Genomic DNA, 13,104 nt, shown 5'->3' with positions numbered 1-13,104 from the left:
AGGCTCGTTGTCACCCATCGCACATCTAAACTTGTAAATAAGTTACAAATAAATACCGTAAACAGAGTAGTACTGATATGGGTTTATATACTGATGCATTGGGCTGGAGGTCGGAGTTCCCATACCCGCAGCGTCTGAACATCAGTGGCCAGGTGATCCTGTCTGTCCTGTGAGCTTCTACACTAGCGGGTCCTGGTCCTGCTGCCGAGCATGCCCATCACGGTCTGTTCCTGCCACGGCGTGAATGTGGATGATTCTGACGTAACGTGGGCCTTGGGGCGCTTTTCTATACACTGTCTGGATGGGTCTAACACCACGTCCCTGCAAGCAGGGGGCTTTGTGAGATGGAAGATCTGGACGCTGAGCCACTCCCTGGACCTGCGGCTCCCTGGCATCCTTCCTGCAATTAGGGAGCCCCTCCTCTGCCGGAGCAGCCTGTGGCATGGAGCGGGCACTGGCGCTGCAGGCGGGGACGTGGCCAGGCGCAGGCAGGACACCGTGGATGTAATAAGCTCAAGGCTCTTCCACCTGACAAGGCCCGAAGCAGCTGATCACCGTGACATTCCAGTCTCTTTTATTTGGTAAACAGGTTTCATCCGCGTTATAAATGGAGCCTTTAAGTCAGGATTTCTGTTGCAGCTGCCACTGAATTTTTTTTGCAACAGCACATCAAAAATGACAGCCCGGCACTAAAAATAGGGTGCTGTGTTTGAAGGAGGTGCCAGAGGAGCCAGAAGTTACAACAGCTGACAGTCGGAGGGGAGCGCCACCCAGGCCTGGAGACAGGGCTGGATTCCCTTCTCCCTTCCAGCCTGACTGGCTGCACTTTTGGTGATTAGCTTTCTTTTGAGATGGTAAAGCACCTATCAGCACAGGCTGGGAGTCTCACACAGCTGGCCTAAAATGGATCACACCTTCCTAAGGAGGCTCTCGCTTTCACCCGATGCCCCAAACAACAGGACGTGTGTTTTCCTTTTCTACTCAGAGGGAATCCTTTCGGTGCCATCACTCAGGACCCCTGAGGCTAAGGGTGTATGTCCAGTTCTAGCAGCCACGAGGATTTAAGGATACCATATTCGGAAACAAGCCAGGCTGAAGAATAGTCAACCAGATGCTTAAACAAACAAAACCAGGGCAGAACTCTGCTCAGGAATTCCAGCTATTCTGCTGAGAAGGCTGTCCTCTGAGCAGACCACCAGCCCCTAACAAGGGTCAGCGCACTCTGCCTGGCCGGAGGAGAAGGGGGAGGGGCCGGACAGGAGACAGCACCTGGCAGTAAGGCAAAGCCTTGGCTTCTGGCCAACGGAATGCAGAGAGGAAGGAGAGAAAAGACCTGGTATGAAACGGGGGCTCTCAAAATCAACCTGAGCTCACGGCGCGTCTTAGGACTCAAACTAAACTTAGTTTCTTCTACTGCAAAATCCTCAAAGAGATGGCATGTTTGTAATTAAATTCCCACGAAGGCATGTGTCATTTTCTGATTAATTTTACCTCGGCAATACTGTCCTCTGTCTTCAGAGCATAAGTACGTTTGTCGTGGCAGATGTTCATTTTAAGAAAACCCAACTGACCCTCAACAATAAGAAATCCTCACTGAAAACATCAGTGAGAGATGGTTCCTGGTAAAATGGATCATTTGCAGGAATCTTTTAAGAACTAAAGTTCTCTGGGCAAAGATGTGATTTACAAAAGCTCAACGGCAACTTGCCTGGAACACAGTCATTCCCTAAGCAGGGCTGTTTGTGAAATTTTATGGCAGGTCTGTCCCTCAGACACACAGGGATGTGTTCCTGGGCCAGGCCAGCAGGCCTGGGGTCTTCAACAATGGATTGTCACCCCCCTCTGCCCACATGATTCTCTCCCAACTTACAGAAAAGGGTGACAGGTCAGAGCACACGCAGGCGGTCCCCGCTTCTGGACAGTGTGACCTTTTCATACACCACACGGTGACGAGCCAGCCCACGCCCCTAGGCCCCACCTGAGCACGCGAGCCAGAACGTGCACGCCCGCAGAAGTGCGCTTCCTGCCGGCTGAGATGGCGGCCCGGGTCGTGGGCAGCGTGGCTCAGCTTTGCTTCCATATGTTTGTTCACTGGTGTGATTTATTTCCTGACACACTGGCTTTACCCATCTTTTATAAAAATGGGTGGAAAATGAATAGTGATAAGCAGCGGGGGTCTCATAAATGTCATCTAGTTGCGACCAAGATGGAAACCATTAGGTGCGACAAAGGCAGTGAAGACAGAACCCGGGCCGGAGGAGAACAAAGGTAAAAGTGCACATGGAATGCTGGGGAATTCTCAGCCATTTTATCTAAATGCTGAAATGTAATTTGGGTTTCTATAATTTTTTAAACCTCTTTGGGAATGGCAGCCCCTCGCCCTGCACTTAACAAATGACCACTCGAGGAGTTGTCACCCCAGAGGCTAGTCGGCCTGTGTTTTGCTTTGCTGCCCTTTGGGTCTGGGCAGGGCTGCCACTCAGAGAGGCTGGTCCCAAAGGCCTCTGAATGAAAGCAGCGCCCTGTCCTTGCCCCGGGAAGTCAGGCAATACCCCCTCCCCCTCCCCCTTCTACGGACAGGGCTGAGATTTATAAAAGTCCAGTATCATAGCCTTGCTTTGTTAGGTATTTCCTTCCTGGCTGAAGGAGGGGAGGGCTTCCGTTAGAAGAACAAACTCCCCAACAGCTATAAATTCTTCATCTCCGTAAAGATCTGAATCCTCAACAATGCAAAGGATAAAATAAAACACAACAAAGACTGCCCTCACTGAAAAATGCCATTGCACCGGGAGACGAACCCCCGGGAGCCTCCAGCACCCCCAGCCTTGCCAGACGCCCGCGCTGGGAGGGTGGCCGTACGAACGGGAAGCCGGCTCTGCCCAGAAGCCCTCGGCAGCTCACCAGTGGCCGTTTGGAACACCTTCCTTATTGTTCTCACCCTGCCTCGTCATTCTGCACTTGGCATTAAGTCTCCCAGGAGGGCCTGCAGCTGCAGGCCGGGCTGGGGTCAAGGAGAGGGAATCTCTGTTGACAAGGCAACAGGCAGCAACCAAACCACACATAAAGATGCCCCCACCAAATCAGCCCATTTCCCAATGAACTACTTACAAAGCAAGGCAGAAACCAAATCTGAGGAACCAAGACACCCCTGGCATGTGACCAGTTCTAGAGTAAAAACATGCTGTCAGTCTTTGTACACAGGTTAAATAGGAACCTCAAATTACCAAGGAATTTTTTTATAGAAATAAAATGTGTAATTGCCACTAAATGGGACTTCCCATGTGACCAAAATTCTTTTCCATCCTTCAAATCCATAAAGGAATTGCAAAGTAACTAAGATTCTGTCACTTAAGCATTCATTTCAATGCTCTATCAAGACCAAAGGTATAGGGCTTCCCTGGTGGCGCAGTGGTTGAGAGTCCACCTGCCGATGCAGGGGACATGGGTTCGTGCCCCGGTCTGGGAAGAACCCACGTACCGCGGAGCGGCTGGGCCCATGAGCCATGGCCGCTGAGCCTGCGCGTCCGGAGCCTGTGCTCCACAACGGGAGAGGCCACAACAGTGAGAGGCCCACGCACTGCAAAAAAAAAAAAGCCCAAAGGTATAGCATAAATACATTACAATAATTAATATTAACAATCAGCTCATCACAACCTTCGCAGCACATCGTATCTGTTGAACACTGACAGCTGCCAAGCTCTGGGCAAAAGACTATGGGTGAATTCTTACTTAAGCTTGACAAGAATCCTTCGAATTAGAAGATTTTTTTTTTTTTTTTTTTTTTTTTTTTTGCCGTATGCGGGCCTCTCACTGTTGTGGCCTCTCGCGTTCTGGAGCACAGGCTCTGGACGTGCAGGCTCAGCAGCCATGGCTCACGGGCCCAGCCGCTCCGCGGCATGTGGGATCTTCCCGGACCGGGGCACGAACCCCTGTCCCCTGCATCGGCAGGCGGACTCTCAACCACTGCGCCACCAGGGAAGCCCCGATTTTTTTTTTTTAACTTCACTGTTTTAATATTATGAAATACAAGTACAAAACATTGTACAAGTATACTCTTTACTACATGGAGATGGAATAATACATTTGTGTTTTTACCAGACTCTGTATCACCCAGTACTAGCCACTGTATCAATGGCTTTCCTTAGGGATCTTCTAACACTCTTACGAAGTTTTATCATGAATAAAAAAGCTCACAACTCCTGTAAACCATCACAGATTTATATTTATCTTAATATTCCTGTTCAGCTGCTTTGGGGAACTGTTAAGAAGTACAAAGTCGCCTCAGGCAAGGGTTTTCAGTGCGTAATTTTGTTATTTCATGTTGGCCAAGACCTCCTGTATGTTAGCATTGCAAACGCTCTAGGCTCTGTGCACTTATATCGGGTTAGAAAGTATTGTCTCAATAGCCCTCTTACTGTTTAGGAATGCAAATTACCACTTCCTGAAAAATACAGAATATTATAATAGTTATTGGCTAAGCAGTAATTCATGAAACTCCATTTACACAGGACAAATAACAGCAACAGAGGACCATAAAGCCCCACGTGTGTTAAAGAAAAACAATTTTTCAAATATTCAAACTGTTTTTCCTACCTCTAAACTGGTTTTAACCACATCACAAGTGAGAGTAACACCAGCCAATAAAGAAAAAGTAAAGTGTGCTAAACTGTCCAAAAAATCAGCTTATAGCTATAGCATATCTCACAGTTTTCAGCCATTTCATCTAAGACTTTTCTTATAACAAACAAACAAACAAACAAAATGATGAAAGCAGCATTTACTTTGTTGGAAATGCAAAAAATAAAAATAAAAATACTGCAAATTTCATAAAATATTTGAAACTAATTTTGTTTTTATAAATAAATAAAGTGGTGTTTATCTTTTTTTAAAGTTTTTATTAGTTTCTGCTTTATAACAGAGTGAATCAGTCATACATATACATCTGTTCCAACATCCCTTCCCTCTTGCGTCTCCCTCCCTCCCACCCTCTCTATCCCACCCCTCCAGGCGGTCACAAAGCACTGAGCTGATCTCCCTGTGCTATGCGGCTGCTTCCCACTATCTACCTACCTTACGTTTGGTACTGTATATATGTCCATGCCTCTCTCTCGCTTTGTCACAGCTTACCCTTCCCCCTCCCCATATCCTCAAGTCCATTCTCAAGTAGGTCTGTGTCTTTATTCCCGTTTTACCCCTAGGTTCTTCATGACATTTTTTTTTCTTAAATTCCATATATATGTGTTAGCATACAGTATTTTGCTTTTCTCTTTCTGACTTACTTCACTCTGTATGACAGACTCTAGGTCTATCCACCTCATTACAAATAGCTCAGTTTCGTTTCTTTTTATGGCTGAGTAATATTCCATTGTATATATGTGCCACATCTTCTTTATCCATTCATCCGATGATGGACACTTAGGTTGTTTCCATCTCCGGGCTACTGTGAATAGAGCTGCAATGAACATTTTGGTACATGTCTCTTTTTGAATTATGGTTTTCTCAGGGTATGCCTAGTAGTGGGATTGCTGGGTCATATGGTAGTTCTATTTTTAGTTTTTTAAGGAACCTCCATACTGTTCTCCATAGTGGCTGTACCTTTTTTTAAGTTTTAATCATCATTCTTGCTGTTAAAAATTATTTAAAGTTATGTCAACTTTTAAGGATAAACTTTGGGGTATTTAAAATAACATGTTTGGAAAATTGAACCACATTTTTAATTGGCAGCATTATGCTTTGTTCTTGGTAGGATCATCTTTGTTTCTTCTTTTTACATCCCAATTATAAACCCTGGCCATATTGACTTCTGTGGTAGTAAATTGATCTCGAAGAAAGTCCAGGTCTTCCTCAAGAGAATCAAGATTCTTTGTGGCAGTCGATAAATTCTTTTCCAACAACGCCTGAGCTTCATCAATATCATATTCAAGCATTACATTCGCCCCCAACCACAGACACACTTTATCGGTAGGAAGAACTGAAGCTTTGCAATACAGGTTATCTGCCAGTAAGAACCTGGTCTCCAGTGAATTGGTGGACTCTTTTTTCTTCTGCATGTACTTTAGAATTTCTAAAGTCTGCTTAATTTCAGGAATCTGACCTTTTAGCCTCCTTTTCTTTTGAGCAAGGTTGAGCTCCATAAACTTATACTTCTGGTACTGTTCATCCAGCTTCTTCAGTACTGTATCTGCAGTCTCATTCCCAGGCTGTTTCATGAAGGAATCTACATCTTCCACGAAAACGGCCTCAGGAATCCCCAGGTGGAGCCGCCGCCCACTCCCTCCGGCCACTTCTCCCAAACCACAACCCTCCTTACCGGCCGCCACCTTGGGGAAGCCCGAATTAGAAGATTATGATGTCCATTTTATTGAGATGAAGGAACTGAGTCACAAGAGTTACATCGTTTGCCCTGAATCATAAAGCTGATTCAGTGTCAGTTAGAAATTAAACCCAAGCAGCTGAAAGAACCTGGAGGCTTGCTCTCAGTCAAAATAGGAAGATCCTGATTATCTGAGAGTTTTGGTCCTGGTTCTGCCACCCATTCACTGTGAAACCTTGATGAAATAATTAAATTTCTTTGGACCTCAACTATCTGCACCTATACCATAAGGTTATTAGTCTCTTTCAATGATATGCTTTGTGATTCTAAGGATCCTAGGTCTTGAGAACTTTTAAAGAAGGGTAAGAAAACAGTGCAATGTGAGATTACTGGACAAGATGGCAGAAGAGAAGGACCTTGAGCTTACCTCTTCTCACAAGCAAAAGAGGAAGAGCCTGACATATTTTAATAATATACTCTGACATTGTAAACTGCTTCCTACATGACGCTTCATGGCCCTTCAAATTCATAAATTAATTTAATATACAACTAACTTGTGGGATTTCCCTGGCAGTCCAGTGGTTAAGACTTTGCCTTCCAATGAGGGAGGTGCAGGTTCAATCCCTGGTTGGGGAACTAAGATCCCAGATCACATGCCTTGGGGCCAAAAAATCAAAACATAAAACAGAAGCAATATTGTAACAAATTCAATAAAGACTTTAAAATGGCCCACATCAGAAATCTTAAAAAACACATACACACACACACACACACACACACACACACAACTAACTTTTACAAGGCAAGTACCACTCATCCTGGTTCTGCAGATGAGGAAAATATGGTCCAGAGAAGTTGAACAAGTCACCTACGGTCACACAGCTAGTGGGAGGGAGGATAGGATTTGAAGTCAGGGAGTCTGGCTGGAATCTGAGTTCTTAATTCTCACACTTCTGCCCCTAAAAAGTCTCCTTTTAAAAAATATCCAACTAATCAAACAGACTATGGGGCTTCCCTGGTGGCGCAGTGGTTGAGAGTCCGCCTGCCGATGCAGGGGACGCGGGTTCGTGCCCTGGCCCAGGAAGATCCCACATGCTGCGGAGCAGCTGGGCCCATGAGCCATGGCCGCTGGGCCTGAGCGTCCAGAGCCTGTGCTCCGCAATGGGAGAGGCCACAACAGTGAGAGGCCCGCATAACACACACAAAAAAAAAACAAAAAAAAAAAAACCAGACTATGAATGTTGTTTTAGAACAAGGGTACTAGAAAACACTTTTCTTCTCCTGAAGAACTGTTAACCTTTCTCCCACAGACAGTAAGAATAATCTGTAATGACTATGTTTCCTTCTAACTCTGGTCACACAGCATCCTAAGGCCAAAACAGTAGCTCGACCTAGTAAAACATTCAGGACATTATGGCAGGAATATCCCTGCTCTTCCTCATGTCCAATTCCTGCCTTTTTTCCCTTTTCTTATATGTATTATCTCAAGTAAGCCTCTTCAAATCCTTTGAGGAATTATGTGTGCTATAAATAACATAATTCAACTTAAAAACAATTTCCTAAACTATGAATGACATAAGTCATGTTTCATACAGACTTTGTGCCAAAAATCTATCAGGAGATCGCAGCTTGGACCAGCTGTCACTTGTAAAGTGTGCTGAGAATGCTCACATTTTGGACAGACCCTCTTACACACCGAATGATTTGAAGCACGTACAACGTGCTGCTCCTTCTCGTGCCCTCAAAGGGCTGGGCGTCGGCTGAGGAGAACAGAGTTATGGGCAGGACCCCATGTGAGGGGTCAGTGTAAAAAGGGGGGCAGTTTTGACAAAACCATCCTACACAAGTTGAGATCCAGGCTCAAAAAAAGAGAATCCAAATATCATTGCAGTAGGAATTTGGAAGAATCAAGGATGATTTTTCTGTGGGAGAGCAGGTGCACCATGTGCAGGCCTGTTAGGAGGCAGTGACCAAAAGAACAAGCAGCTGTGTCTGTGGGTAAAGATGCTCTAAGCTACCAAAATGGAGATGAGCACATGCCTTTATGGTGAAAGCCCAAGTTTTTTTTGTTTTTTTCATTTTTGTTTTTTTGCGGTACGCGGGCCTCTCACCGTTGCGGCCTCTCCCGTTGCGGAGCACAGGCTCCGGACGCGCAGGCTCAGCGGCCATGGCTCACGGGCCTAGCCGCTCCGCGGCACGTGGGATCTTCCCGGACTGGGGCACGAACCCGTGTCCCCTGCATCAGCAGGCGGACTCTCAACCACTGCGCCACCAGGGAAGCCCTGTTTTTGTTTTTTTAATGAATAGGAAGGAACTCACTAGAACAAAGGCCTCTGTGTACAGCAAAGCAGTACGATGAAGGCAGAGCACAGGGTCCTGGTAAGCAGTCAAGCTACCAGTCCATCTACACCTGAAATGCCTCTGTGGATTTCTACGGGCCCCCGCTCCTTGCCCCTATAGGACAGGGACACACAGGTCCGCTGATTCCTGCTGTCCTCTCAGCAGAGGAAAGGTCTCCAGAACACACCCACGTCAGGGGCAAACCCCAGGGGTCTGCTAGAGCAGGAAGGGGACAGGGTGTGGACAAACCCAGTCCCTTTGGTTCTTACCTCCCAAATCCTCTCTATTGTTAGGGTGACCCCACGCCCATCTCCCTCCTTCCAGAGCCCGCGCTACCCCCTCCCCCAGCACCTATATTACCCACTTCCCCAGCGCCTACATTGCTCAACTTTGTCCCTCCCCTTGCACCGTCCCGGGTTATTCCCCAATTCCCCTCCATTCAGGGCCCAGAGCTCCCCCCTCCCATCCTCTCCAGGGTTCTGGGTTATCCACCCTTCCCCTCCCTTCCTAGGTCCTGGATTGCCCCCTCCATCCAGGATCCTGGATCACCTCCCCCCCCCCCATTCTGGGTTATCCCCTCCCTCATACCTTCTAAGGTCCTGGGTTACCCTTCTTTCATGCTTTCAAAGGACAACCAAGAACTTCTACCTTGTTTAGGACTGACAGAAACCTGGATTTCCACCCATCTTATTGTACTTTCCTAAAGCAAACACCAGCAGAGGAAGGAATGCCTGGACAAGGATTTTCCAACAGCTGTACCGGTGAGGGGCTCGGGACCTCCAAAAACATCAGGTATCTTCAGTATACAAGAGAAGTCACTTGCTTTTTCCTACAAGATACATTTAGTAAATTCCTTCACACAAATTCTCCACATGCCCCAACAAGCAAGAGACCAATTCTTTTCTTTCCAGTCTCTCACCTGAATTCTGCCCTGAGATGTACCTAACCTGCGTGAAGGCCAAACTCAATCCAGTAAGTCTCAAGCGTTCTTTAAATTCTTACCAAACAATAGCCCTCCTCTCTCCAAAAGACCTAAGGTAAAATCTGAATAAACAAAGGGTTATTTTTAAATCAACAACAAGGTATCCTGTCGCCTGGCATGCATGCACCGAGTTCTGGGGTGGCTTTGGGTGTGATGAGCTCTGCTGTCCGTGGTCCCTGCCATGAGAGCAGAAGGACACCTCACCCCCAGAAAGACAGGCAGAGCCCCAGAGTGGAAACTGAAGCAAATGTATGGAGACGAGAGGGAAACTTTTAAGACATCAAGGACGAAGTACAACTCATTACCTGGCTTCCCGGCCCCATGAGGAAACAGATGTGAGGACCCGTCCCCCAAGACTGGCCTGGAAATGCCCACACCCCAGCTGACAGGCTGGGCCTGAGACTCAAGTCCCATCCAGAATTCAGTGATCAGTATACATGCTGTGATCAGTATACATGCTGGACTAAGCTGCCTGTGCGAACTATGATAATGGAGGGACACGCAGCTAAATACCGGGGAGAAAACTTCAGCCCTTCTTAGAAAGAGAGGAAAATACGGTGTTGTTAACAGCTTCGGCAATAAAAACGTAGTGTTTACAATGATTCAACTTCTTTGGAAAGTATTTACCAACTAAAACAGCATGGACCACATAAAAGAACACTTGGCATGAAACATTTCCGTCAGATGTCGACCTCCCTCTGACGGGGCCCCTCGGGTCAGAAATTAGGGAAGGGAGCCCTTGGGAGCAGTCGCGTGACCTGCGGGACGGCGTCCTGTCCGTTTGTGAAGCCCACGGCTCCAGGCCTGCCACAGACCAGCTGTGAAGCAGTGAGAAGGGTTTCCGGGGGACAGCAGTGTGAGGGCGTGGCACATCGGGGGAGTGGGCAGGCGGGCTGGTGATGCAGGGACGGAGATGTTATGGACACACAGAAGGGGCTGGCACGGTCCATCCTGGCCTGTCACCCGTGCCCACACCACGTGTGGCTGCTAATAGCTGGGTGTTCCAAAAGATGTAACCCAGCACCCAGCCACATAGGTCAGCCTGGAATCCAGCAGGACATGACCTTCGCAACGACAGACACGAAGACACCAGAGGACTGGGTCCCGATGAGCAACTGGGCTCCTTACCTCTCCCCTCCAACAACACAATTTCCCCCAAATTATTCTGCAAAGTGAGTGTCACCTACCCTAAAAGTTACCTAGCTTTGTTTTCTCTAAACCCGCTTGTCCACTCATTCAACACCTATGTGACAAGCACCAGGCAAGATCAGTGGCTAGTGCCTACCTGGCTGGACAGCACAGAAAGCAAGCATTTCCATCACCACAGAAAGTTCTACTGGACAACACGAGACCAGACACAGTGACCACACACAGAGAAGAGCACAAGAGACCTGGAAAGTTCTGCCCTCCTGAAGCCCACAATTTGGGGATGACAAGCTTTCATCAAATAAGCAACACCAACAATCGAATTTATCAGTGGTAAGTACTACAAAGGGAACTGCAAGGTGACCCCAAGGGGCTGGGGCTGGGAAGTCCTTGCTTACAAGACAGGCAAACTTGCTGAAACAGAAGGGCCTTTATGCCCCTGTAAAGAGCGTGAAGTTCTGCCCAGAGACAGACAACAGGCTCACAGACTTGACAGTGGCCTAGAGTTTGGAAGCACAGTTCCTCTGACAATTCACAACACCATGAGGTCATCAGTTAAGCATTTCTGATCATTTCAGTTTGGGCAGACTCCCATCACACACTGACAAGGAAACAGTAACTCGGTTAGGTCAAGACTTCGTGGGAGCCAGTACTTGCTTGTTATGGCTGTGGAATGCCTGAAACAGAAATAACAAGCATCTGATGCGTTCTTGTCATGGTTCAGGCTGCCCGGAAACCAGGGGATTAAGGCTGTCCTACCAAGAGTGTGAACGTCACGAGCAAAGGGTCTCGGCTGCCTCGCGGGCGGCGCTGCTTGGCGGAGAGGCACCCCAAGCCCACTGCGCAGTAGCTCCGAGCTTTCTCCTTACTCCCCCCCTCCACCTGAGTGTCACACTCCTTCAACTGCGTGAGCCCGAGGAGAAGCGCTAAAGAGCTACAGGACTGATTTTTGAAGGGCTGGATCTAGACATCAAACAGACATAAAAAGCAAATGGCTCCAAATGCTGGTGGAAAGGGAAACCTTACATAAATTAGGCCCTCTGCTCTCCAAAACCAGTACACATACAGGCATAACTCATTTAATTGCACTTTGCAGACAGTGCCTTTGCTCACTTTGTGCCCCGGTGTCATGCTTTGGTAATTCTTGCAGTATTTAAAATTTTTTCATTATTTTTATATACTCGTTATGGTGATGTGTGATCAGTGATCTTTGATGTTATTATTGCAAAAAGATTACAACACACCGAAGGCTCAGATGATGGTGAGCATTTCTTTAGCAATAAAGTGTTTTTAAATTAAGGTATATACATTTTTTTTTTTTGCAGTACGCGGGCCTCTCACTGTTGTGGCCTCTCCCGTTGCGGAGCACAGGCTCCAGACGTGCAGGCTCAGTGGCCATGGCTCACGGGCCCAGCCACTCCGCAGCATGTGGGATCTTCCTGGACCGGGGCACGAATCCGCGTCCCCTGCATCGGCAGGCAGACTCTCAACCACTGCGCCACCAGGGAAGCCCAAGTATATACATTTTTTAAAGACATAAAGCTATTACACACTTAACAGACTACAGTACAGTATAAACATAACTTACATGCACTGGGAAACCAAAAAATTTGGTTTGGTTTTACTGTGCCATTCACTTTATGACAGCGGTCTGGAACCAAAGTCATCATATATCGCCAAGGCACATCTGTATTCTGCAACTTTTCTTAAAACTCTGAGTTTACCGCAATAAACCCCAAAGTAAACATTGTTCCCATTTCAGATGAATGTCTTAAAAATCTACTCTATACACTGTCTTGTCTCTTTATACCTAAGGCAGGAGCCACCCCCTTTCGGGACACTGCTTGGTGACTCCAGGTCATCAGCAGGGAGATGCTCAGGGCACTGAAGGCACACAACTGAACCTACTGCCATCACCTCCACGCAGATGGGCCTGGGTGACAGGAGGCCTCCCGTGGGGCTGTGCCCCCTGTGCTCCCTCCTCCCCGGCTGTCCGCTGTCATTATCTCTCACCGATGACCTGCTGCTTCCAGTTGGCAACAGGTGTGAAAACCCTACTTGTGCAACACACAGCAGCTCCCCCGGGATTGCAAGGGTCCCTCCAGGCAGAAAAGAGGAGGAGGACTTTGCGCACTGACTTGGCGCTCCCACCTCCTGGACGTGGCTGGGAGACGACAGATGGGCGGGTAGCTGTGCTCCAAACAGGGTGGCATAGTGCTGCATGGAAACCAACGGGCCCTTCAAAGATGGCAGGTGAGCCAAGAACATACCTTGGAGACCCTCTCTTGGAGCCCCATCAGCTGGCATTTTAAAGCCAGGCTGT

General features: G+C 47.6%; 2 protein-coding genes across 5 annotated transcripts in view; both read right to left on the bottom strand.

The window, feature by feature from the left end:
- Positions 1–13,104, bottom strand: part of TANC1 (tetratricopeptide repeat, ankyrin repeat and coiled-coil containing 1) — a 239,929-nt gene that overhangs the window by 16,205 nt on the left and 210,620 nt on the right. The gene's annotated exons all lie outside the window — the stretch shown is intronic.
- Positions 5,690–6,324, bottom strand: LOC309809114 (prefoldin subunit 3). Its single transcript, XM_082629887.1, has one exon. The coding sequence runs from the start codon at positions 6,207–6,209 to the stop codon at positions 5,727–5,729; it is 483 nt and encodes a 160-aa protein (XP_082486013.1). The 5' UTR covers positions 6,210–6,324; the 3' UTR covers positions 5,690–5,726.

The sequence above is a fragment of the Mesoplodon mirus genome (genome assembly GCF_964341445.2).
Source record: "Mesoplodon mirus genome assembly, chromosome: 8".
Classification (NCBI taxonomy): domain Eukaryota; kingdom Metazoa; phylum Chordata; class Mammalia; order Artiodactyla; family Ziphiidae; genus Mesoplodon; species Mesoplodon mirus.
Note: the sequence above shows the minus strand (reverse complement) of the source record. Positions and strands in the feature narration are given on the sequence as shown.